The sequence below is a fragment of the Scleropages formosus genome, chromosome 3 (assembly GCF_900964775.1).
Source record: "Scleropages formosus chromosome 3, fSclFor1.1, whole genome shotgun sequence".
NCBI classification, from domain to species: domain Eukaryota; kingdom Metazoa; phylum Chordata; class Actinopteri; order Osteoglossiformes; family Osteoglossidae; genus Scleropages; species Scleropages formosus.
This window is the reverse complement of record NC_041808.1, coordinates 2184831-2209816: the sequence shown is the minus strand read 5'-3', so window position 1 is coordinate 2209816 and position 24986 is coordinate 2184831. Positions and strand designations below refer to the sequence as shown.

The following is a 24986-nucleotide window of genomic DNA, read 5'->3' as shown; positions in this document are numbered from 1 at the left end:
TACACTAGTCTTCCATCTACTGTGTGTCTCTGTTAAGCATAAATACCCTGACAAGGAAAAATTAACAAACTGAACACTGAAAGCTAATCACTGTGGTAAGTTTTATTCATTTATGTTTGCAGTACTACTGCTGTAAAAATACTATACAATGTGATTTTTACTATAATCTTAGGGCTCTGTATAAATATGTGTCTTCTGTACAAAATGCATGTAGTGGTGACAAATGTACTCTATTTAAAAAAAACTGAATTTTTTTTTTTTTAAAACAACTGAAAAATGTAAGTGTGAAAGTAAACATTTTAACCCACTAGAATCTGATAACACAAAACAGAAAATAGAATTACGCAATGAACGAGCAAAATTCAAACAAAATTCATAAAAATTCATGTTCATAAAAATAGATGGAGCAAAATCACTCTTGTCTTTATAGATTTTAAAATATAGAAGATCATATAAAATTATGTTCAAAAATATTTTACTCACAATGTAAAAACAGAGGAGGGGGTGCGGTGGTGCAGTGGGTTGGACCGCAGTCCTGCTCTCCGGTGGGTCTGGGGTTCGAGTCCCGCTTGGGGTGCCTTGCGGCGGACTGGCGTCCCGTCCTGGGTGTGTCCCCTTCCCCCTCTGGCCTTACGCCCTGTGTTGCCGGGTAGGCTCCGGTTCCCCGTGACCCCGTAAGGGACAAGCGGTTCTGAAAATGTGTGTGTGTGTGTGTGTGTGTAAAAACAGATCAAATTATGAAATAGTAAGTGTTCCACATTGCATCGTAAATTTTTTTTTTTTTTAAAGGACTGGCAGCTTATTCTGTGAGTTAAGGGGGATTTGCAACCAGGTGAGACTCTACAGCTATTGAAATGCAGTACAGTCAGAAGTTAACAGTAAAATTCATTGTGGTCTCACATTAAACAGGAAATGAACCTCCATAAGCCATTGAAATCAGTTCAGTTTCGCTCTCTTTTATTTTCTATTTTCATTACAATCCCTCTACCTTCAACAGAACTATGTGGGCTGAGGATGATTTCAATCCATCTGCTGGTCCATGTCTAGATAGCTATGCAGAACCTATAGAAAATGGAACGTACATCATGTATCATGGAACAACAAGGCAGGCAGCACAACAAATACTTGAGAGTGGATTCCATCAGTCCCCGGATGGAATGCTGGGACGTGGTGTTTATGTCAGTCGTGACCTTCAGAAGGCCAGCAGGTACCCTCTTCATCTACCTGAACATCAGCGTGTAGTTTTGAAGTTGAAGGTTAGAGTTGGCAGGGTGAAGAGGATTGACTGCCAGGGACACCCACTGCAGAAGACCTGGCATGACCATGGTTATGACACCGCGTGGTGTCCTCCCAACTGTAGAATGGTCAAGAGTGGTCTGGAGGAAGACTGTGTATGGAATCCCAGCAGAATTACAGTTATTGGTGTAATCCATCCAAAGGCGTGTTGATAATGTGCCACAGTTTGAATTTAAGGCTCAATTAGTGGAGAACTTGAATCTTTTATGTACTGTACGTGTACCAGCCAAATTACACAAATTGTATACCATAAATTGTTCTTGATGTGTGTCAATCCAAATTTTTTAGATGAAAAATATAAGCAGAATTACTGTCTATCCAGCTGTTTGAACATTTGCTGGAAGAGACAAAGGGTTTTTTGTTGAGTAACAATCTTTTATATATATTTCCAGCTAGATTACACAGTAAAATACATCATATAGAGTAATGGATATATGAAGGATCTTAAACTTTGTGAACAATTTTTTTAAAAAATTAAAAAAAATACAAAAACTGGGTTCATGTCAACACTTTTCTCTATTTGATTATAGAACATGCTGTTTTTCTGCATTAAACACTTACATTGCATTCATTCTTTTAGCTGACAGTTTTCTTCGAAGCAACTTACAATTATTTACCCAGTTTTAGTGGAGCAGTTTTAGGGTAAGTACCCTGTTGAAGAATATTATAGGTGGAGGTAGGATTTAAACCTGTGACCTTCAGGTCTAAAGGCAGCAGCTCTAACTAATATGCCTCTTTTTTTAGCTTTCTTGTGCAAAGAACTACACGTTCTCTGAAAAAGATGATTTCTAATACTCCCCTATCATGGTAAACATGGTTTTCTGGCTGTGACTTTTTCTGCACTAACTGAATGTTGATGGGATTGTCAGCAAAGCTCAACATTAAGTGTTATTGTCTTTGCTCAGATTAAATGTGCAGACAAGAAACTGTGCTCATCTACGAAACTAGTAACTTCTTGTTACGTCCACAGTGGGTGTCCATTTTGTTATCTTTTTTTTTTTGGTTTTTCCCTCTCCCTGACTTGGATTGGAGTGACAAGTGTCCAGCAATATTGATCAAGGAGAGATGGACCTGATTCGCTGGACCAGGAAAGGCAGGACTTCCCACATGTTGAAACGACACTTCCTGGAGGCTTTTGGGAAGCTTGCTTCTTCAGTAACAAACTGTTATAATATTATTTTCATTGTGCTCTTGGTCTTTCTGTTTCCCTTCTTGTTTGTACTTTGATATTTCTGCTTCTTTTTTATTTGTATCTTTCTTTATGCTGCTTGTACGCTTGTTTGGTTGTTTGTTTTCTTTCTTTATATAGTAGGCCTCTATACGTAGTGTAGTTAGGAAGGTGGCGGAAGACTTTGTTTTGGGTTTTGACCCCTTTTTGTTTCCGGTTTGGAGTTAGAAAGTGATTTATCCGCAAGGGGTAGGGTTAGTTAGGTTTTTTTTCATTTTTTTTACCCTTTGCTTTTTGTCAACTTTTGTAAGGTTTGCCCGTTGGCTCTTCATTTTTGTACACTTTGATTATCTGCCCTTTCACACGAATATTAAACACACATTCCTGTTTGTGCACTCTGTTGTCTCATCAATTCATAACTTATAATGCGGTACAAAATCTTTATGTTATACCCCTCTACACCCCTAGACAACATTTGGGTTGTAAAACTCCTGAAAAAGACTCGTTTGGCATCAAACAGTGCACAATGAGTGCAGATTGCATTGTTTCCAGTTATCTATAATATGAAATAAAAATAGTTAAATCAAAATGTGTCACGACCCAAAGGGACGATATCCCCGGTGACCAAAAGAGGCGCCACTGAGTTCCACTAATCCAGATCTGTACACCTGTTCACATATTAGAGGAGCAAACAACCGAGGCAAGACTGCGGATTCTTAATCAGCAGTCTATTGTGAATTCCTTGCGAACTTTAGTTACGCATTTATTTTCCAATGTGTTGTTCCATGTGTGCTTATATTCCACTCCTGAGTGCCTGTCCTGTCTGCTCCTACCTTTTGTCCTGTTGTCCAGCATCTGGTTTTTCATCAAACCTCCACATCCAAGTTCCACTCACAGATCCGGGTTTCTCTGTATGGCTTTGTCCCATGATCATCATTTCACCTTCACCTGTACTTTACAGTTTGCACTGTGCACTTATAAATACACTCTTGTGGTAGGAGAAATAAACAAACACTCCAGACAATCAGACAGAAACTTAATGCTTAATTATCGAATGCATGCACACGGGTGAGCCTCTCTAATAGAGTCACTCATTAACATCTAAGCAAGCAGATATTTATACAGCTCTTGTCACGCACGGCAGGCAGGGCCCCCTTCCTTTAGGCAAAACAACCAAATCCGCTTCTCCCCTCTTCTCAAGGAGAGCAGGAAGCAGCCCTCCCGGTGAGGACAGTTTCACAATACAGCTATAAGTCTTAGGGAACCTTCCTATATCACTCTGGCCTGTCTTCTTCCTTCCTTGCAGATACATATATTCTTTAAGCAGCTGCATAAGCCTGAACACAGACTTAGTTTGACGCAATTCCATAATCACACAGGAACATATGCTGGGTCACAGTGACCTTGCACAGCAGTTTCAACACAAGCAAAATAACTGGAACAAAGATAACAAATTAAAATTTTCATTCCACACTCTGCACGTGGGGTCATTACAATTCTCGTCCATAACATTCATACAACACTTGTCGTGTCAGGTTCACATCCAAACACAACATCGGCCTTGGATCCAGTGGTTCTGAGACAGGATCACTGCGATCCTGATTAGATCAAGCGGTTATTGAAACTGGATGGATGGATGAAAAGTCCTCATATTTCATTCTCCTTCTTGAATGAAGTAGTGTGCAGATAATGTCATGGTTAGAGTAACCTTACCTGGAAAACATCAAGGACATGAGTCTGAATCCTAGAAAGGTCAGTCATTTGTTACAAAATGTCATACAGTAGGTATTAACATTATGTGTTCATGTACAAACAACTGGGGGGGCGCGGTAGCGCAGTGGGTTGGACCAGGTCCTGCTTTCCGGTGGGTCTGGGGTTCAAGTCTCACTTGGGGTGCCTTGTGATGGACTGGTGTCCTGTCTTGGGTGTGTCCCCTCCCCCTCTGGCCTTACGCCCTGTGTTGCCGGGTAGGTTCCGGTTCCCTGCAACCCCGTATGGGACAAGCGGTTTGGAAAATGTGTGTGTGTGTGTGTGTGTGTGTGTGTGTGTACAAACAACTGTACATGTTGATGCTTTCAGATGCCTGGAGAATGGAACTACTTGTCTGAAGTCAACATTTTCTGACCCACTGAAGTTTCAGTGATGAAAGAAAACACCACAAAAACATTAAGAGAAAAACTCATGAACACGTGAAGCCACACCTTTTTCTGGGAAAACAGTATTGTATGAGTGATGGGTGAAATGAAACTGAAAGTGTCCTTCATTCACACATGTATAACATGTACATGGAGCTGTTAGTTTATGTAGTGTATAAATACATATTGCTCATAACTTGGTTTTAAAATAAGCCTTCCTGAAATGTTCTTGACGCAGTTTTAAGTTTCTGTCCTTGTATGCATCATATAGAAACATATTATTTTAGGTGTTTGCACAATGTCTGGCACAGATACACAGATTTATGATTTAAGATTTAGAGGTGTTCCAACAAGAAGGTTAGTGTTTCAGTAAAGTTATCTCAAAAATGTGATTAAAAGAACCAACATTTCAGAAAGCCAAACCTGCTGCACCACCGCACCCTCCCAGAAAGGTCACTCTTCTGTCACAAAATATTATATAGGAGGTTTTAATATTAACAGTACGTGTTGTTGTTTTCAGATCTTTAGAGAAAACAATTAGTTGTCTGAGGTCAACATTTCCTGATCTACTGAAATTTCAGTGATAAAAATGAAAGCACCAAAAAAAAAAAAAAAAAATTAAGTGAATAACTCCTGCACAACTGAAGCCACACCTTTTAAAACAGAGAGAGTGATGGGTGAAATGAAACTGTCCTGCATTTACACATCTGCAACATGTACATCAAGCTGTTAGTTTATATATATATACACACATATTGTTCATAACTTGGTTTTATAACACACACACTTTCAGAACCGCTTGTCCCAGACGGGGTTGCAGGGAACCGGAGCCTACCCGGCAACACAGGGCATAAGGCCAGAGGGGGAGGGGACACACCCAGGATGGGACGCCAGTCCGCCGCAAGGCAACCCAAGCGAGACTCGAACCCCAGACCCACCCGAGAGCAGGACCCAGTCCAACCCACTGCGCCACCGCGCCTCCGTTGGTTTTATAATAATCCTTTCTAAAATGTTCTTGACACAGTTTTCAGTTTGTGTCGAAGTATATATCATATAGAAACGTGATTTTACGTATGTTTGCACAATGTCTGGCACATATAAATAGATTTCTGTTTAAAATTGGATTAAAAGAATCAGAATTTCAGAAAGTGGTTCAGTGAGATGAAGTCTAATTTTTCGGGTGTCGAATCTTTCAGTTATGTTGATTTCTGTGCTTTCCCCTGTAGTGGAACAAAGGGGAAATACCTTTCAACCCATGGGCCAGTCTCTTCCTGTACTGTGTCCCTCTAGAAAGTATAAATACCTTTACATGCCTGTTGTACCACATTCTGAAAGCTTATTAAACTGACAAACTCCTCATAAGAAACACCTGGCAAACTTAACACTGAAATCTAAACACTGTGGTAAGTTTCTTCATTTATACATTTACAATATATTTTTAAAAACAGTCTTGGGAGTATATGTAAATATTTGTTGTTTTGTAGAAAGCAATTAAAAAGTTTTGGAATGCTCTTTGCAAAATATGAATGGTTTGAAGGTAAACTTTTTAACCAAACAGAATTTGGAGGCACAAAACAGAATGAGAGAATAAGAAAACGCACCAAACAAATTTTTCCTTTACAGTTACAGAAAAAGAAGAAAATCACACTTGTCTTTAGAATTTACAAAATCATACAAATATATGTTAAAAATGATTTTTACTCACAAATCTAGTGAAGGTTTAATAATAATTAATTCAGATTTATGTATTTAGCCCAAATATTCATGCGGAAAGCTAAGACTATATGCAAAAGGTTAGAATCCCATGTTTCACTGCAGGATTTTTTTAAATAGAATTGAAAATTTCTATTGTAAATTGAGGGTGAATTACAACCATGTGAGACACTATAACAAATAATTGGGTATTCAGAGAAAATATTGTCGATTTAAGCATTAAATTCTCCTCCATAAAATACTGAAATCAGTTTAATTTGAGCCTGACTTTTATTTTATATTTTCATTACACACACTGTACCTTCAGCAGAACTATGTGGGCCAATAATAATTTTACTACATCTGCTCGTGGACGACTGGGTAGCAATACAGAGCCAAGGAATAATGAAACCTACACTATGTATCATGGCACAACAAAGGAGGCAGCACGCGAAATAGAGGCCAGTGGATTCCGCCAGTCCAAGGATGGAATGTTGGGGCCTGGGGTTTATGTCAGTCGTGACTTTGAGAAGGCCAGCAGGTACCCTCTTAATATATCTGATGACCAGCGTGAAGTTCTGAAGCTGAAAGTAAATGTTGGCAAGGTGAAGAAAATTGACTGCCAGAGACATCCAATGCAGAAGAGCTGGCATGACCGTGGTTATGACACCGCGTGGTGTCCTCCCAACTGTGGAATGGTCAAGAGTGGCCTGGAGGAAGACTGTGTATGGGATCCCAGCAGAATTACTATTATGGGCACAAGACGTCCAGAAACGCGTGTTGCAATGTGTGCTGAAATTTCAGATGAGGAGTATTGATCTTTCATGTATTTGTCTAGCGTTATTACCCTTACAACGTACAGCATAAATTATTGTTAATACATGAATGACATCAAATTCATTTTGAAATAGGTCATTGGCTTAATGTTAGCATTTTTTGTTTTATTGATTGAAATGTTTTTTTTTAACATTCAGGTTTGATCATTTAATTTTTGTGGAATAAAGTATTTTTAAATTTTTCTCTCTTTTTTTGTAAACAGATCAATTTCAACACTGCCCTGTGTGATGGTAAAAAATATTTTAGTAGTGTTGAGTTTTTTATATGTAGCAAATATTTGGCAGACTATCTATAGACAAAGCCCAACATTACACATTGTTATGATTGCTCAGATTAAATCTGCCTGCCAGAAAGTATTGAACTTAACCCCTTAAACATCATTATTTGGCATCAAATGTAGCACTGCAAGAGGAGGACAGAGTGTAACATTTCCTGTTATTTATAATGTGATGGTGAAACACGTCATTCACAATGTTCCTGCCATTTTTTGATGACTCATGAATCACTTTAAATACAACATTTTTGTCTTGTAAAAGCACATAAAAATAAAAGACAAAGTCCTACAGAAACTGAAGAAGGCAAGCCTCCCCCCACCCATCCTCACTACATTTTACAGAGGAACCTTAGAGAGCAAACTGATCAACTGTATCACTGTCTGTCTGGTATTCCTTTAATACTGAGACTTTGCTTAAACAAGAAAGGTACTTTTTCAATAAATTTAACTTAAAAATCAGCTCTTAAAAAACCATCAAGTCAGGGGTTCAGTGAGATGAAGCCTCATTTTTTTGGATGCGGAAACATTTAGTTGGGTTAATTTTTGTACTCATCCTATCACAGGAAAAGCACTAAACAAATACAGGAAATCCTGTGAATAGTAAGCGTTTTAGCCCATGAGCCACTCCCTACATGTGTTGTATAAATGATTTGAGTAACGGTCCAATATGTCCTGTTTGTCCCTGTGAAGTATAAATACTTCAACACACATGTTGTGTCATATTCTGAAAACGGACTAAACTGAAAAACTGCTGGTAAGAAAAACCTAGCAGACAGGCTAAACACTAAAAACTCAACACCGTGGTAAGTTTCTTTACTCCTTTATGCATTGTTACTGGAACATACTTTTCAAAATAATCTTGGGACTAAATGTAAATACTTGTCTTTTGTACAAAACAGACCTAATGGTGACTAATGTGCTTTAAAACACTAAAAATTTTTTAACTACTACTTGCAAAATATGAATCGTATGGTGGGAAAACATTAGGGATCGTATGGAAGGCAAACATTTTAACCCACTACAATTTTAAGACGCAAAAAATCCTAAGAAAACTACATAATGGACTGAAGAAAATTTGCTTTACAGTTACATAAAAAAGATATTTTAATCCAGTTTATGTAACTAGTAAATGTTTGTGCAGGAAGCCAAGACTGTATGAAATAAGAATCCCATATTGCCTCTACTTTTTCTAATAGAATCGGTAACTTAGAATGTAACTTAAGGGTGAATTGCAACCAGGTGAGACCCTGTAGAGTTGTAACAATAAGAATTAAATTCTCCATCATAAAACATTGAAATCAGTTTAATTTCAGCTTAATTTCTACTTGCTGTTTTTTGTTACAGACACTGTGGGCTCAAAACTTCAATCAACTTGCTGGTGCAGCTTGATTCAGCTTGATTTCTATTTTCTGTTTTCATTACAGGCAGTGTGCCTTCAACAGAACTATGTGGGCTGAGGATCATTTCAATCCACCTGCTGGTGCATGTTGGCTAGGCGGCTCTGCAGAACCAAGAGAAAATGGAACCTACATCATGTATCACGGAACAACAAGGCAGGCAGCACAACAAATAATGGCGAGTGGATTTCGTCAGTCCGCAGATGGAATGCTGGGCCGTGGTGTTTATGTCAGTCGTGACCTTCAGAAGGCCAGCAGGTACCCTCTTCATCTACCTGAACATCAGCGTGTAGTTTTGAAGTTGAAGGTTAGAGTTGGCAAGGTGAAGAAGATTGACTACCAGGGACACCCACTACAGAAGACCTGGCATAACCATGGTTATGACACCGCTTGGTGTCCTCCAGGCTGTGGAATGGTCAAGAGTGGCCTGGAGGAAGACTGTGTATGGGATCCCAGCAGAATTACTGTTATTGGTGTAATCTATCCACGTGTTTGAAAGATGAAGAGTTTTTCGTTGAGTATCACTCTTTTATATATATCTCCAGCTAAATTATACAGCAACATACAGCCTAGGTTTACATGGTGGAAAGTAACAAATACACTGTGCCTTAGAATTACGTGTCTCTCTTTCCGTCAAGATAATGCACTCATTGTATTTTCCTGTGACGTTGCTTTGGAGAAAAGCATCTGCTAAATGAATAGATGTAATGTAATGCTGTTGATATTTGAATGATAGATTCATTACAAAATAAACTGGCTTCATTTGAGCATTTTTTTTTAATGTTTTATTAATTCTTATGTTTTTCTGGAATAAACAATTTTTAAGCTTTATTGTGCCTTTATTGAAACTTCCATTTATCACAAATGATGTAAAAAAAGATCATTTCCAACATTCTTCTATGATGGTAAGAACGATTGTGTGGTGGTAACTTTTTACACTCATTGGATATTGGTGGGACTGTAGACAATGTCCAGCATTACATGTTATTGTGTTTGCTCACAGCGGTGGGGGCAGAGTATGAAGTTTCCTGTTATTTCTAATGTGAAATATTGTAACGACCCACGTTACTGTTTTAGAAGGGAAACCTTTGTAATGTAAATAGTTGCATTGTGGGGAGTAATGTTAAATGTGGGTGTGCAACCACTCAGGGGGGAAATGATGGGGTGACTGTGCCTACCAGTGTGAGCCTGGGGATGTTAAGGAGGCTGGCTCCAGGTCCAGGTCCAAGGACTGAGAGCATTATTTCCCTGGTGCCAGTGTTCTAATAAACCATTCCTCATGAATGCTGTTTCTGCATCCTTCTTTGTCCCATCCAAACACATGATGCTGTGCACCACAATATAAACACTTCAGTCACACACATACTTCCTGAACCACTTGTCCCATACAGGGCTGTGGGGAACCAGAGCCTAACCCGGCAACACAGGGCATGAGGCTGGAGGGGGAAAGGACACACCCAGGATGGGACACCAGTCCATTGGAAGGCACCCAAAGTGGGATTTGAACCCCAGACCCACCAGAGAGCAGGATCGGGTCCAACCCACTGCGCCACCACACCCCCAGCACACATCAGCCAAAATGTTTCCATCATTTCCTAATGACTCAGGAAACACAACAGATTTGTCCTGCAATAAAACAGACAAAAATGAAAGACAAACACTAATAAAACAGGGAATCTTTTAAAAATTGGCTCTGGATCACTGCGACCCTGATCGGGTCAAACAGTTAATGAAATTGGACTGATGGATGGAAACTCCTCATATTTCATGCTCCTACCTTACTGAAGTAGTGTGGAGACAATGTTTTCTTAAGAATTATATTATAATGAGATGAGTTTTAATCTTAGAAAGGTCACTGTTTTGTCAAAAAAAATCATACAGGAAGTATTAACATTGTAAATGTTATTGCTTTCGGATGTCTGAAAAATAGCGCCACTTGTCTGAGGTCAAAATTTCCTGATGCACTGAAGTTTCGGTGATAAAAAATGAGACCACAAAAAAAAAAAGAAGTAAAGCCACACCTTTTCTGAGAAAACAGTATTGTGAGAGTGCTGGGTGAAATGAAACCAAAAGTGTCCTTATCTGGAATACATAAAGTACATACAGTTCAGCAACGTTAATGACCCAGTTGCAATAGAGGGTCTGTGATGTTTACAAGCCCATCCTGACTGATCTGCTCCTCACCCCCGTGGTCGCCCTCTGTCCGGGCTACAGAGAACATCTGGAGCTGCTCCTGGGGGGGGGGGGGAGGGAGTAACACTCACAATGCCTGTAGGAGGCAATACTCTGGTCACATCTAACTGGTCTCAGCATACCTGCTTCTTATTAAAACAGTCTTTAAAAGAATGTGGCCTAAAATGCAAACGTTGCAGAATGTCATTTGAGACCATATGGCCTTCTTTGCTTCTTGCCCCTTTATTCTTAGTCCTTCGGCTCAAGACCCTAGCTTTTGGTCCACGAGTCATCTGATCATAAATTCAAACCACTGCCACGGTGACCACCGTTACTTCGTCTGTGTTTTCTTCCGTGTCTATTGGTCCAAGGTCCCACATACAGTCTCGGGCCCCGAAACATGTTTTCTCCTATTGTCAGAAAGCTCTCTGCAGTTGTGTTCCTTTAACTAATGGGGAGGTATGACAGTATTGTGTAGGTGCAGCAATTAGATATTGATACATTTATGATGTTTTTTCAGTACTGATCAAAATACAACTATACTTTCTCTGTTAATATACTGTGTTGTGAGCTGTTCAATGGCAGAACAGTAGTAATGGACTAAGAATGAATGAAGTTGTTGAAAAACTCCCTGAATGTCAGAGAGCAACATGAACTGTTTTTAAACTGTTGGTAATGAATTTAATGTGCTAATAAACCAGATTAATTAAGTAAATGGTAACTTATCATACCAGTGTGAGCTGTTGGTCGAAGTTGTGGCATTTAATATCTTTCTTTAGGACTTAGGGATGGTTCCGAAAAGAGCGTTAATTAAGTGAATGAACTTTAAATATTAGAGAACCAAAAAAAGAAAACCTTTCGGATTTGTTCAGGGAGATGAACCCTCATTTTTCTGGGCGTGGAACTGTTTGTTCATGTTAAATTTCTGTACTTTCCCCACCAGTGGAAAAAAAGGAGGATAGTTTGCATAAACAGCTCCAACACATGAGCCACTTCCTGCATGTGCTCTATAAAAGCCTCAGGTCAAAGTGATCTGTGTGCTGCACATCTCCACTGGGCGTAAATACCTTTACAAGCGTGTTGTGTCATATTCCGAAAGCCTATTAAAGTGAAAGACTTGACAAACTAAACACTGAAAACTAAACAATTTGGTAAGTTTATTTATCCATTAATGCATTATTATTACAATATATTTTTTTAAAAAATATTTGGTGTAAATCTTTTCTGCAAAGTAGATGTAATGTGACATTCTGTTTAACAATTACAACATTTTGAACTGCTATTTGTAATTTGAAAATTATGTTTGTGACAAAGGTAAACATAGTACGCAACAGAATTTCGAAAAATTGGAAGAGAATGAGAGAAAAACATAACAGACGGAACCAAATTTGCTTACTGGATACATAAAGAGAACACGGAAAAAAAAAAAATCACAATTGTATTTTTGTAGATTTTTGAAATTTACATGATGATGTAAATGTAAATTCGAAAGTATTTTGCTCACAAATGAGGCAACATTTTAGTAGTACTTAACTCCGTTTTATGTATTTATTTAGCCAGTGTTTACTTACAAAGCGAGGGGAATTTGAAAAAGATAAGTATTCCATGTTACATTGATTACATTTTAAAATAGAATTTACAACTTATATTTCAAGTTAATTGCAAATTGCAACCATACAAGACGGTAGACACATCCAATGGACGGTACAGAATCGGGTGTTCAGTAAATGTTACTGTAGGCAAATACTGTATCAGATGTTTCCGTAGGCATTAAATTCTTCTTGATAAAACACTGAAATCAGCTGAATCTCAGCTTGATTTCTATTTTCTAATTTCATTACAGGAGGTGTACCTTCAACAGAACTATGTGGGCTGAGGATGATTTCACTCCATGCAGTACCCCATGTCTGGGTAGCTGTACAGAACCTGTAGAGAATGGAACGTACATCATGTATCATGGAACATCAAGGCAGGCAGCACAACAAATAATGGCTCATGGATTCTGTCAGTCCGCAGATGGAATGCTGGGCCGTGGTGTTTATGTCAGTCGTGACCTTCAGAAGGCCAGCAGGTACCCTCTTCATCTACCTGAACATCAGCGTGTAGTTTTGAAGTTGAAGGTTAGAGTTGGCAGGGTGAAGAGGATTGACTACCAGGGACACCCACTACAGAAGACCTGGCATAACCATGGTTATGACACCGCTTGGTGTCCTCCAGGCTGTGGAATGGTCAAGAGTGGCCTGGAGGAAGACTGTGTATGGGATCCCAGCAGAATTACTGTTATAGGTGTAATCTATCCAAAAACATGTGATGCAATGCACTATACGTACTATACTCACAGTTGAGATGAGGAGTGGTAATCTTTCATGTATATGTCTAGCTAAATTACTCCATATATTGTTGTTAATATATGAATGACATCAAATTCATTTAGAAAGATGTCATTGGCTTAATGTTAGCACTTCTTGTTTTATTGATTGTAATGTTATTTTTAACATTCAGGTTTGATCACTTAATTTTTTTGGAATAAACTTTTTAAATTTTTATCTTTTTGTAAGCAAATCAATTTCAACACTGCCCTGTGTGATGGTAAAAATATTTCAGTGGTGTTGCATTTTTATACTTACCAAATATTTTGTAGACTATTTATGGTCAAAGCCCAACATTACACATTGTTATAGTTGCTCAGATTAAATCTACCTGCCAGAAAGTATTCAACTTAACTCCTTAAACATCGTTATTTGGCATCAATTGTAATACTGCAAGAGGAGGGCAGAGTAACGTTTCCTGTTATTTACAATGTGATGGTTAAACACGTCACTCACAATATTACTGCCGTTTCTTGATGAGTCATGAATTGCTTTAAATGCAACATTTTTGTCTTGTAAAAGCATATTAAAATAAAAGACAAAGTCTACGGAAACTGAAGAAGGCAAGCCTCCCTCCACCCATCTTCGCTACATTTTACAGAGGAACCATAGAGAGCAAACTGTATCACAGTCTGATGTGGGAGCTGCAAAGTCCCTACAATGGATCAGTGCCCCTCTCCCCCCCATACAGCACATATACCACATGCTGTGCACGTGGAAAACCCTCAGCATCACACTTGACCCCACGCACCCCTCCCACAGCCTCTTCGTCATCCTGCAGTCTGGAAGGAGATACCAACGAATTTGTACCACCTCCTGCAGACTCTGCAACAGCTTTTACCTTTAGGCTGTTGCCCTATTGCGGTGGACTGCTGAGTATAAATAGTAGTGTACAATTTTAACACTTGACCAAAGGTACGTCAGGTGGCTGTCGTTAACGGAGGCATAGCCACTTACTAAGTGCACGCGCGCGCACACACACACACACACACACACACACACACACACACACACACACACACACACACACACACACACACACACACGCACTGCCTGAACCACTTGTCCCATAAGGAGTCACAGGGAGCCGGAGCCAAACCCGGCAACACAGGGCGTAAGGGCGGAGGGGACACACCCAGGATGGTTTGCCAGTCCGTCGCAAGGCACCCCAAGCGGGACTTGAACCCCGGACCCATCGGCGAGCAGACACAGGCCAAACCTACTGCGCCACTGCACCCTCCACATATTTCTTTATGCACTGTACAAATAAAGATGACACAGTGAACAGAAAGCAAAAGATTTCTTGGCAGGAGCACAGGCCTGCTAAGAGATGAATTATCTCTATTGTAGAGGTTAATTTGTAATACAGGAATTTAACAATTTAAACTCACTAATATTAAGTCTAGGACAGGATCTCCCTTGTTATACAAAAATTATACAGGAATATGGTGCCGCGAACGGCCGCCTCGGTGTGGAGCTCCACAGATGTTTTACTGTTTTTGTTAGTTTGTCCTGTCTTTAGTTATGTTCCTACAATCAGTTTTACCAGGCAAGAACTGCTGAACATTCGGCAGTACACACCACCCAAAATTTTACCCGTTTTCGATTATTCTGATGTTTTGCTGGACATTGTAGTTGGAGGTGCAGCGGCGCTGCTCAAGCGCTCCAAGACGCGCAAGCGCGGAAAGCGAGCCGGCGCGCTAGTAAAGCTCCGAAAGCACAGCTTTAGAACAGCGTTGCCTAGTATCCATCTGGCGAACCTCCGCTCCTTACCGAACAAAATGACCAACTACTTCTCCTGTCCCAGAAAAATAAGGACTTCTTAAACTCTGCTGCTCTGCGTTTCACGGAAACTTGGCTGAATGAAGCCATCCCGGACAACGCGCTACATCTGCCGGGCTTCCAGCTGTTCAGAGCGGATCGCGACGCGGAATCGGCGGGAAAATCACGCGGCGGTGGGACATGCTTCTACATCAACGAAAGGTGGTGTACAGATGTGACAGCGTTGAAGAAGATGTGCTGTCCTGATCTAGAAGCGCTCTTCATCAACTGTAAGAGTTTCTACTAGCCGCGGGAGGTTTCCTCGTTCATCCTCGTAAGTGTTTCCATTCCACCGCAAGCGAGTGTGAACGCAGCGCTGCAACAGCTGGCCGATCAGATCACAGACACAGAGCAACAACACCCGGACTCTGTTATCATTCTCGGGGACTTTAATAAAGCAAATCTCTCCCGTGAGCTGCCAAAATACAGTTAGCACGTTACATGTCCCACCAGAGACAGTAATACACTGGACCACTGCTACACCACAATAAAGGATGCATATAACTCTGTCCCAACGGGCAGCATTGGGGATATCTGATCACTGTCTGGTTGATCTTATACTGACCTACAGGCAGAAACTGAAATCAGCTACACCTGTAATAAGGACTGTTAAAAGATGGACTGAGGAAGCAGAGCAGGACTTACAAGCCTGCTTTGAGTGCACTGATTGGAGGTTTTTTTGAAGTTGCTGCTACCAGTCTAGATGATCTCACAGACTCTGTAACATCATATGTCAGTTTCTGTGAGGATATGTGCATCCCTACTAGGACTCGTTTAACATACAACAATGACAAACCGTGGTTCACTGCAAAACTCAGACAGCTTCGTCAGGCCGAAGAAGATGCCTACAGGAATGGGGACAAAGTCTCGTACAAACAGACCAAAAACACACTGGCAAAGGAGATCAGAGTGTCTAAGAGAAACTATTCTGAAAAGCTGAAGAAACTGTTTTCAGCCAATGATCCTGCATCAGTGTGGAAAGGCCTGAAAGACATCACAAATTACAAGACACCACCCCCCGGCACCGTGTCAACTCAACAACTAGCCGACGATTTTAATGGGTTTTATTGCAGGTTTGATAAACCCTGTCTCACACTCCACACCCATTCAGACCCTCTCTCCACCAATCAATTAACACCTCCAGTAACCCCCACCTTCCCCCCTCCTGCACCTTTGATCAGTGAAGAGGAGGTGTGTCGGGTCTTCAACAAACAGAAGACAAGAAAAGCACCAGGCCCAGACGGCGTCTCACCGGCCTGCCTAAAAACCTGTGCTGACCAGCTGGCCTCTATCTTCACAAAGATCTTCAACAGATCACTGGAGATGTGCGAAGTTCCTTCCTGCTTCAAACGCTCCACCATCATCCCCATTCTGAAGAAACGCAGAATCACAGGACTTAATGACTACAGACCTGTCGCCTTAACGTCTGTGGTCATGAAGTCATTTGAAAGACTGGTGTTGGCCTACCTGAAGGACATCACTGGACCCTTGCTGGACGCCCTGCAGTTTGCTTATCGAGCAAAAAGGTCTGTGAATGATGCAGTCAATATGGGACTGCACTACATCCTGCAACATCTGGACAAACCAGGGACTTGTGTGAGGATCCTGTTCATGGACTTCAGTTCGGCCTTCAACACCATCTTCCCACACCTTCTGTCCAAATTAACCCAACTCTTTGTGCACACCTCCATCTGTTGGTGGATCACCAACTTCCTGACAGACAGGCAGCAGCTAGTGAGGCTGGGAAAATTCTCACCCAATACTCGCACGATCAGTACTGGCACCCCCCAGGGATGTGTGCTCTCCCCACTGCTTGTCTCCCTGTACACCAATGACTGCACTGCAAAAGACCCCTCTGTCAAGCTCCTGAAGTACGCAGATGACACCACACTCACTGGCCTCATCCGGGATGGTGACGAGTCTGCTTACAGACAGGAGGTCCAAGAGCTGGCTGTCTGGTGCAGTCATAACAACCTGGAGCTGAACACGCTCAAAACGGTGGAGATGATTGTAGACTTTAAGAGAAACACCTCAGCATTATCCCCACTCGCCATCATGAACAGCACTGTGGCAACAGTGGAGTCATTCAGGTTCCTGGGCACCACCATCTCACAGGACCTGAAGTGGGAGCCCCACATAGACTCCATTGTGAAGAAGGCCCAGCAGAGGTTGTACTTCCTTCGTCAGCTGAGCAAGTTCAACCTGCCACAGGAGCTACTGCTGCAATTCTACTCTGCAGTCATTGAGTCCGTCCTCTGCACCTCTATAACTGTCTGGTTCGGCTCAGCTACGAAATCAGACATCAGAAGATTACAGCAGATAGTTTGGACTGTGGAAGAATCATTGGCACACCCCCCCCAGCTCTCCAAGAACTGTACTCGTCCAGAGTCAGTAAAAGGGCTAGCAAAATCATTCTAGGCCCCTCACATCCAGGCCACTTCCTCTTTGAACCTTTGCCATCTGGCCTTTCTACAATTAGCAGTACTTAACAACCCATTAATGGCCAGAGCCACCAAACCCAAGGTGTAAATGGGTGGGAAACATTTTGGGGACAGATGCTAATACATACAAGAAGAAAATAATAAACTACCTGCAAGAACTGGAAAGGGAAAAGGTTATTGATCGACAACTGTACTACCGGTTGTATCCTGGAGAGGCCATCCCTTGTATTTATGGACTCCCCAAGATACACAAGGAAGGAGCTCCACTCAGACCCATCGTCAGCAGCATCAGCTCAGTCACATATAATATTGCTAAACACTTGGCCACCATCCTATCTCCGCTAGTTGGTAATACTCCATATCACATTCAAAACTCTCAGGACTTTGTTAACCAAGTCAAGAATATCCAACTGGACCAAGAAGAAACCATCGTATCCTATGATGTCATCTCTCTCTTTACATGTATTCCCACACCAGAAGCAACAAGAGTGGTAAGGGAATGACTAATACAGGACACCACTCTGGTCGACAGAACCAACCTCACCCCAGACCACATTTGTGTCTTGCTGGATCTTTGTCTGACTACCACCTACTTCCAATTTAATGGGGGTTTCTACAGGCAAAGACAAGGCTGTGCAATGGGGTCACCAGTGTCACCTATAGTGGCCAATCTCTATATGGAAGATGTGGAGAGCAGAGCCCTGACCTCTTATACAGGAACCACCCCCTCCCATTGGTTCAGATACGTGGAAGACACTTGGGTTAAAATCAAAATGCAGGAGGTGGAATCCTTCACACAGCACATCAATGAAGTGGACAGCAATATCAAGTTCACTCGGGAGGATATCATTGGGTATTGTTTGGCCTTTTTAGATTGTGCAGTGTATGTGGAGAAGGACAGAAGCCTCAACATTTAAGTGTATAAGAAACCCACGCACACAGATCAGCATCTATTATTTGATTCCCACCACCCTCTGGAACACAAGCTGGGTGTCATAAGAACCCTACATCACCGAGCGCAGACTGTACCCATAAGGACAGAAGGCAAGGAGAAGGAACAAAAACACATCAGACAAACACTTAGAACATGTGGATATCCGAACTGGGCCTTCGTCAAAAGTGCTAGAAGGAAACCCAGAACAGACAGAGAGGAGGAGAACAACAAACGAAAGAACATCGTCATCCCTTATGTGGCTGGAATATCAGAAAAACTCAGGAGGATTTTCAACAAACACCATATCCCTGTGCACTTCAAGCCCAGCAACACTCTGAGGCAGAAACTTGTTCACCCCAAAAGACAAAACACCTAGGCAAAAGCAGTGTAATGTAGTTTATGCAGTTCAGTGCACTGAGGAATGCACAGATCTGTATATTGGCGAAACAAAACAACCCCTTCATAAACGTATGGCTCAACATAGGAGAGCTAGTTCTTCAGGTCAGGACTCAGCAGTCCACCTACACCTGAAGGACAAGGGACATTCTTTTGAGGATAACAACGTACATATTTTAGCCAGAGAAGACAGATGGTTTGAAAGAGGAGTGAAGGAAGCCATCTATGTAAAATTGGAAAACCCCTCTCTGAACAGGGGAGGGGGACTGAGACACAATTTATCAACCGCATATAATATAGTTTTAGCATCTGTCCCCAAAAAGTTTCCCACCCATTTACACCTTGGGTCTGGTGGCTCTGGCCATTAATGGGTTGTTAAGTACTGCTAATTGTAGAAAAACAGGTCACCACCCAGGTTAATTTCAATAACATTCTCCAATTGGCAGGTGATTATTGGGTTGTTAACAGACCCCAGTCATGTGAGTCTCAAATGGGCTCCACCCATAGATGTTCCAAGTTTAAAAACCAGAACTCCCCACCAGTCTTTTAGAACTGAAGAAGCCACTTGGATGAGTGGTGAAATGCATTCAAGAAAATTCATGCAAGTCCAGTTTAAAAAAAAAAAAAAAAATTAGATGCCATGACCTGGCTAATTGAGAATCTTCACATCCCTACCATCTCTTTGATGGATGTCAGTCTGGATTCAAAGTTGGTCACTCTATGGAGACAGCACTCCTGGCAGCGTCTGATGCTCTCCAGTTGGCTAGAATGCCCTCCCTCTCCTCGGTTCTCATCCTCCTTGACCAGTCTACAGCATTCAACACTGTCAACCACCAAATTCTACTCTCTCTTAGACAGCTTGGGATCAAAGGAGCAGCACTAAGATGGTTTGAGTCCTACATATCTGACAGATCCTACCAAGTGATCTGGCTGGGCTGCTGTTCTTCTCCCCTGCCTCTCTCAATTGGTGTTCCACAGGGTTTGGTACTGGATCCTCTGCTCTTCTTGATCTATACTTTCTCCCTCAGCCCTGTCATTGCCTCCCATGGAGTAAATGCCACTGCTATGCTGATGATACCCAGAGCTTCCTCTCCTTTCCACCTGGAGCACTAGACATTTCCGTGTGCATTTGCTGCCTGCCTGTCAGACATCTCTGCCTGGATGTCTGATCACCACCTCCAACTCAACCTTTGCAAAACAGATTCGTAACCTCCCAGCTGGCCTGTCCTCCTGTCACGATTTCTCAGTCAAACTAGACAACTCCCTCATTTTGCCTATCTCTGTAGCCAAGAGTTTGGGAGTGATGATAAACTTGAGTCAATCTTTCTGTCAGCACATTGAAGCCGCAACCCAGACCTGCAGACACGTCTTGCATAACATCCACAAGATCCATCCTTACCTCACAACAGACTCTGTGCAACTATTTATCTAGGCCACGGTGACATCCTGTCTGGACTACTGCAACTCTGTTTGGCCTTCCTGCTACTGCCACCAAACCTCTACATCTGATACAGAGTGATGCTGCCTGAGTTATTTGACTTGCCAAAGCGTTCGTATGCATCTCCTCTACTCTTGTCTTTTTTTTTTTTATCTCCTCTCTCTGCACTGGCTTCCCATAGCTGCCTGGATCAAACTTAAGACCCTGGTCATAGCCTACAAAATGCATGAAAAGAACTGCTCCCAGGTATTTACAAGACATGATCAACCACTACACCCCATCCACATTTGCCTGTTTGGTGGTCCCACGCATGAAATGTAAGGAGGTTCTCAGTTCTGGCTGCGTTGTGGTGGAACGACCTCCCCCACTTTCTCAGAGCTGCAGAAACTCTTAAACATTTAAAAAGTGTCTTAAAACTCAACTGTTCCAGAATCACTTTGCCCATGAGCTCTTAAGTTCTTGTAAGGTGAAAATGTTCATGCACCATAACTTTATGATCCTTCCCGGATAAACCTTTATGCAGCTGTTTCTGAAATCTACTTAAATACTTGTTTATCGCCAAAAAAAAAAAAGCAAGAAGGTGATCAGAAATAGACAGTATTCTGAGATTTATGCAGCTCCTGGTGTCATGAACATTGGTGCATATGGTGGAACTTACTGTATTTTAGAATCACATGTCTGCAGCTATGTCTCTTTCTCATAATGTAATGCACAAATAGCTTTTTCTATGAGGTATACATTGCTTTGGAGAAAAGCATCTGCTAATTGAGGCAATGTAAATATAAGTTCAACACATCTATAGTTTTCAAGCCCTAAGAAAGATCTCAGTGAAAATAATAATTTGGCGAATATCTGACTCTGACTGCAAATTGAGCCACCTTTCGTCTGTCCCCAATACCGAGAACTTGCCTTATCCCTCGACTCTGGACAAACGACGCTGCACTTGGGTCAAGCCATCCTGGCTCCCTGTGTTTCGCGTGACAGAAGATTCCGCCTTAAAACATATGGACGTATGGAAGTATTCCAACACACCTGGCAACTGGAACGAAAAGATGCAAACCAGCTTGCAATTCCTTGTTTCGCCACGAGAGGTCGCCAACGCTCCATAGAAGACTCCTTCGGCCAATTCACAAAATGCAATGCTAGATACGTACACACAACAGGCTCGCCTTGGACACCATGCTCCTCAATCGTTCGCCTCCAACGCCCCCGAACCCCGGAATAGAGACTCCACCAGCCCCCAGAAAAGCACCAGCACCGTTATGGGTTGGTCATGGGTTTCTGACCCCCATGAAGAAGCAGCGATGCATTCGAGAAAACCTTTGCCTGTACTGTGGAGGAGCTCGACATTATGTAGCTGGCTGCCCAGAGAGGCCTGTAACTGGGAAGCACTGCATTGGACCTCCTAGAATGGTGAGTAGATCTCTCCCATCAGTCCCTCAATTCACAGTTCCCATTGTACTGACATGGGGTTCGCGAAGGGTGGTAACTAAAACGCATATAGACTCAAGAGTGGCAAGCAGTTTCATGCATGCCGCTTTCACGGAAGCCCATGGCTTTCCCACACAGCACTGTGAGGTGGCGCTACGGGTAAAAGCACTTGATGGTAAGCTACTAGGTCAGGGCTTGGACTCCAGACAGGAGCATGTCATATGGAGATGATCTCTGTTTTTATTATTAAGGCCACTGACACTCCAGTGATTTTGGGCTTCACCTGGCTTGCTGCACACAACCCAGTTTTTTCTTGGAGTTCTGGGGAACTAGTGTCGTGGGGACAGCAGTGCACCGTCTCTTGTCTTGCTTTGGCTTGCTGAGCAACATCTATTGAGATCCCTGACTCCTCACGGCCTCTGACAGTGCCAGAGCCCTATGCTGGCCTTGCTGAGGTGTTTAATGAGGTCCGGGCATCTACCCTGCCTCCACACCGCCCATTGGACTGTACCATCGACCTTCTGTCCGGAACAACCCCTCCCAGGGGTCGAGTATATCCGCTGTCGGTGCCCGAGCAGAAGGCCATGGAGGCGTACATAACAGAGGCTCTAGATTTAGGCATTATCAGGCCATCCACTTCACCTGCCTCAGTTGGGTTTTTCTTTGTTGGGAAAAAAGATGGTGGTCTTTGTCCTTGCATAGGTTATCGAGGTCTCAATGAAATCACTGTCAAGTATTCGCATCCCCTGCTTTTGATCATTGCCGTGCTCGAACAGGTACATGGCGCACGAGTTTTTACTAAGCTAGACCTACGCAGTGGGTATAACCTCATTCGGATAAAAGAGGGGGATGAGTAGAAGACTGCGTTTAGAACTGCACTGGGACACTACGAGTACCTGGTCATGCCCTTCGGACTAGCTAATGCCCTCTCGGTGTTTCAGGCTTATGTCAACCATGTCTTAGGTGACTTAGTCAATAAATGTGTTCTAGTATATCTAGATGATATCCTGGTGTTTTTGCCGTTGATGGCCAAACACATAGACCATGTAAGACAGGTCTTTAGACATCTCCTAGACAACGGTCTCTTGTAAAGGGTGAGAAGTGTTTATTTTACCAAGAGTGGGTCTCTTTCCTGGGTTTCGTCCTTGGTCCGGATAGGATGAAGATGGACCCAAATAAGGTCCAGACCATACTGGATTGGCCATGGCCAACCACGGTAAAGGCACTCCAACGTTTCATGCGGTTTGCTAACTTCTACAGACGATTCATTCGTGGGTTTAGCAACCTTGTGGCACCTCTCACCGCATTACTCAAGGGCAAACAGTTCTGACTCTCCTGTTCCAAGGAAGCCAGCAAGGCTTTCCAGCCTCTCAAGCAATGATTTACAACTGCCCCAATACTTAAACATCCAGACCCGTCGCTACTGTTTGTTGTGGAGGTAGATGCCTCAACGGTTGGGGTCGGGGCAGTTCTATCCCAAGGGCAGGGAACTCCAGTCAAGCTCTTCCCATGTGCCTACTTCTCACGTAAACTGTCACCTGCAGAACAAAACTATGACATTGGTAACAGGGAACTGTTGGCCATTTAACTGGTCTTAGAAGAATGGAGGCACTGGTTGGAGGGGGCTACTCATCCGTTCTTGGTGCTCACAAACCATAGGAACCTGGAATACCTTAAATCTGCCCGTAGACTCAACCCTCGACAAGTCCGGTGGGCTCTTTTTTTTTTTTTAATCAGGTTCCAATTTACTGTCTCCTACCACCCGGGGTCCAAGAACACCAAAGCGGATGCCCTTTCTCGCCTCTATGACAAGGACCCAACTCCTGACTTGCCAGAACCCATTCTGCCCAGTACCTGCTTTGTGGCTCCTATTTGTTGGCAATTCACATAGGATCTACAACAGGCCCAACGTGAGGAACCCAGTCCTGTCGACACCCCTGAAGATAAGGAGTACATTCCTCCCAGGAAGTGGTCCCAGCTACTCTACTGGGTGCATGACACTCCAGCTGCAGGCCATCCGGGGGCCTGACAGACCAGGGCCCTGCTTGAGAGGACTTACAGGTGGCCTTCTTTTCGGGAGGATGTACAGGAATTCGTGGAGGCATGTGCCCAGTCCAGGACCCTGAATCAGAAACCGGCAGGGCTGTTGGAGTCCTATCCGGTCCCAGCCAGGCCATGATCTCATGTAGCGGTGGACTTTAGTACGGACCTGCCACCCTCAGAAGGTAACGCAATGATCCTTGTAGCACTGGACAGATTCTCCAAGTCCTGTCGTCTACTTTCTTTGCCCCGACTCCTCACTGCCCTGGCCATGGTTGAGATTCTGTTTCAGAATGGTCTTTGGTCTTTGTCTCTGACTGGGGCCCTCAGTTCGTGTCCAGGGTCTGTAAGGCATTCTGGCAGAAGCTTGGAGTATCTGTGAGCCTCACTTCAGGGACCCATTCTCAGGCTAATGAACAAGGGGAGCATCTGAACCAAGACCTTGGCCACTTCCTGAGGGGCTACAGTGGAAAGGACCAAGACCAGTGGTTGCGTTTCCTGCCCTGGGCCGAATACGCCCATAACTTCCTCTCTCACTCCTCCACGGGCCTGTCCCCTTTCTAGTGCGTCCTTGGTTACCAGCCTCCCTTGTTCCCCGGCACCCTGCATTCTCAGAGGTCCCAGCTGTGGATACCTGGTACCTGCAAAGCAAGACCACCTGGCGGGCAGTGAGGGACCACCTCCAGCAAAGCATCTGCCGGTATAAAGAACAGGCGGACCGAAATCTCTGCACCTTATCCTTCCAGCCAGGGCAACGGGTATGGTTGTTCACGAGGGACATTCGCCTGAAATTGCCCTCCAAGAAGCTCAGCCCTCGGTTTATCGGTCCCTATAAGATCCTGCAGAAGTTTACCCCAGTCACTTATCGATTACAGCTACCTCCTCACTTGCGCATCAACCCCATGTTTCCCTTCTCAGACCCCTACAGTACTTCCATGCTCCAGGCCACCCAGGGTGAACCGACGAATCCTCCACCAGACGTGGAGGAGGAAGATACCTACACTGTTCGCGCACTCCTTGATTCCAAGCGCTGGTATGGGGGGCTTTACTACCTGGTGGACTGGGAGGGGTATGGCCCAGAAGAATGCAGCTGGGTGCCAGCCCGCGACATCTTCGATCCATCTCCCATCCTCGAATTCCACTGA

The 24986-nt window shown here is 43.0% G+C and overlaps 1 protein-coding gene and 1 pseudogene across 1 annotated transcript; both read left to right on the top strand.

Annotated features, from left to right (window-relative positions):
• Nucleotides 1–13425, top strand: LOC108924727 (uncharacterized). Its single transcript, XM_029250098.1, has 8 exons — nucleotides 1–95; nucleotides 790–832; nucleotides 998–1441; nucleotides 4970–4987; nucleotides 6677–7102; nucleotides 8827–9287; nucleotides 11988–12006; nucleotides 12887–13425. Exons 3-8 carry the CDS (start codon nucleotides 1002–1004, stop codon nucleotides 13314–13316), a joined length of 1794 nt encoding a protein of 597 aa, XP_029105931.1. The 5' UTR covers nucleotides 1–95; nucleotides 790–832; nucleotides 998–1001; the 3' UTR covers nucleotides 13317–13425.
• On the top strand, nucleotides 13318–24986 carry LOC114910172 (uncharacterized; annotated as a pseudogene).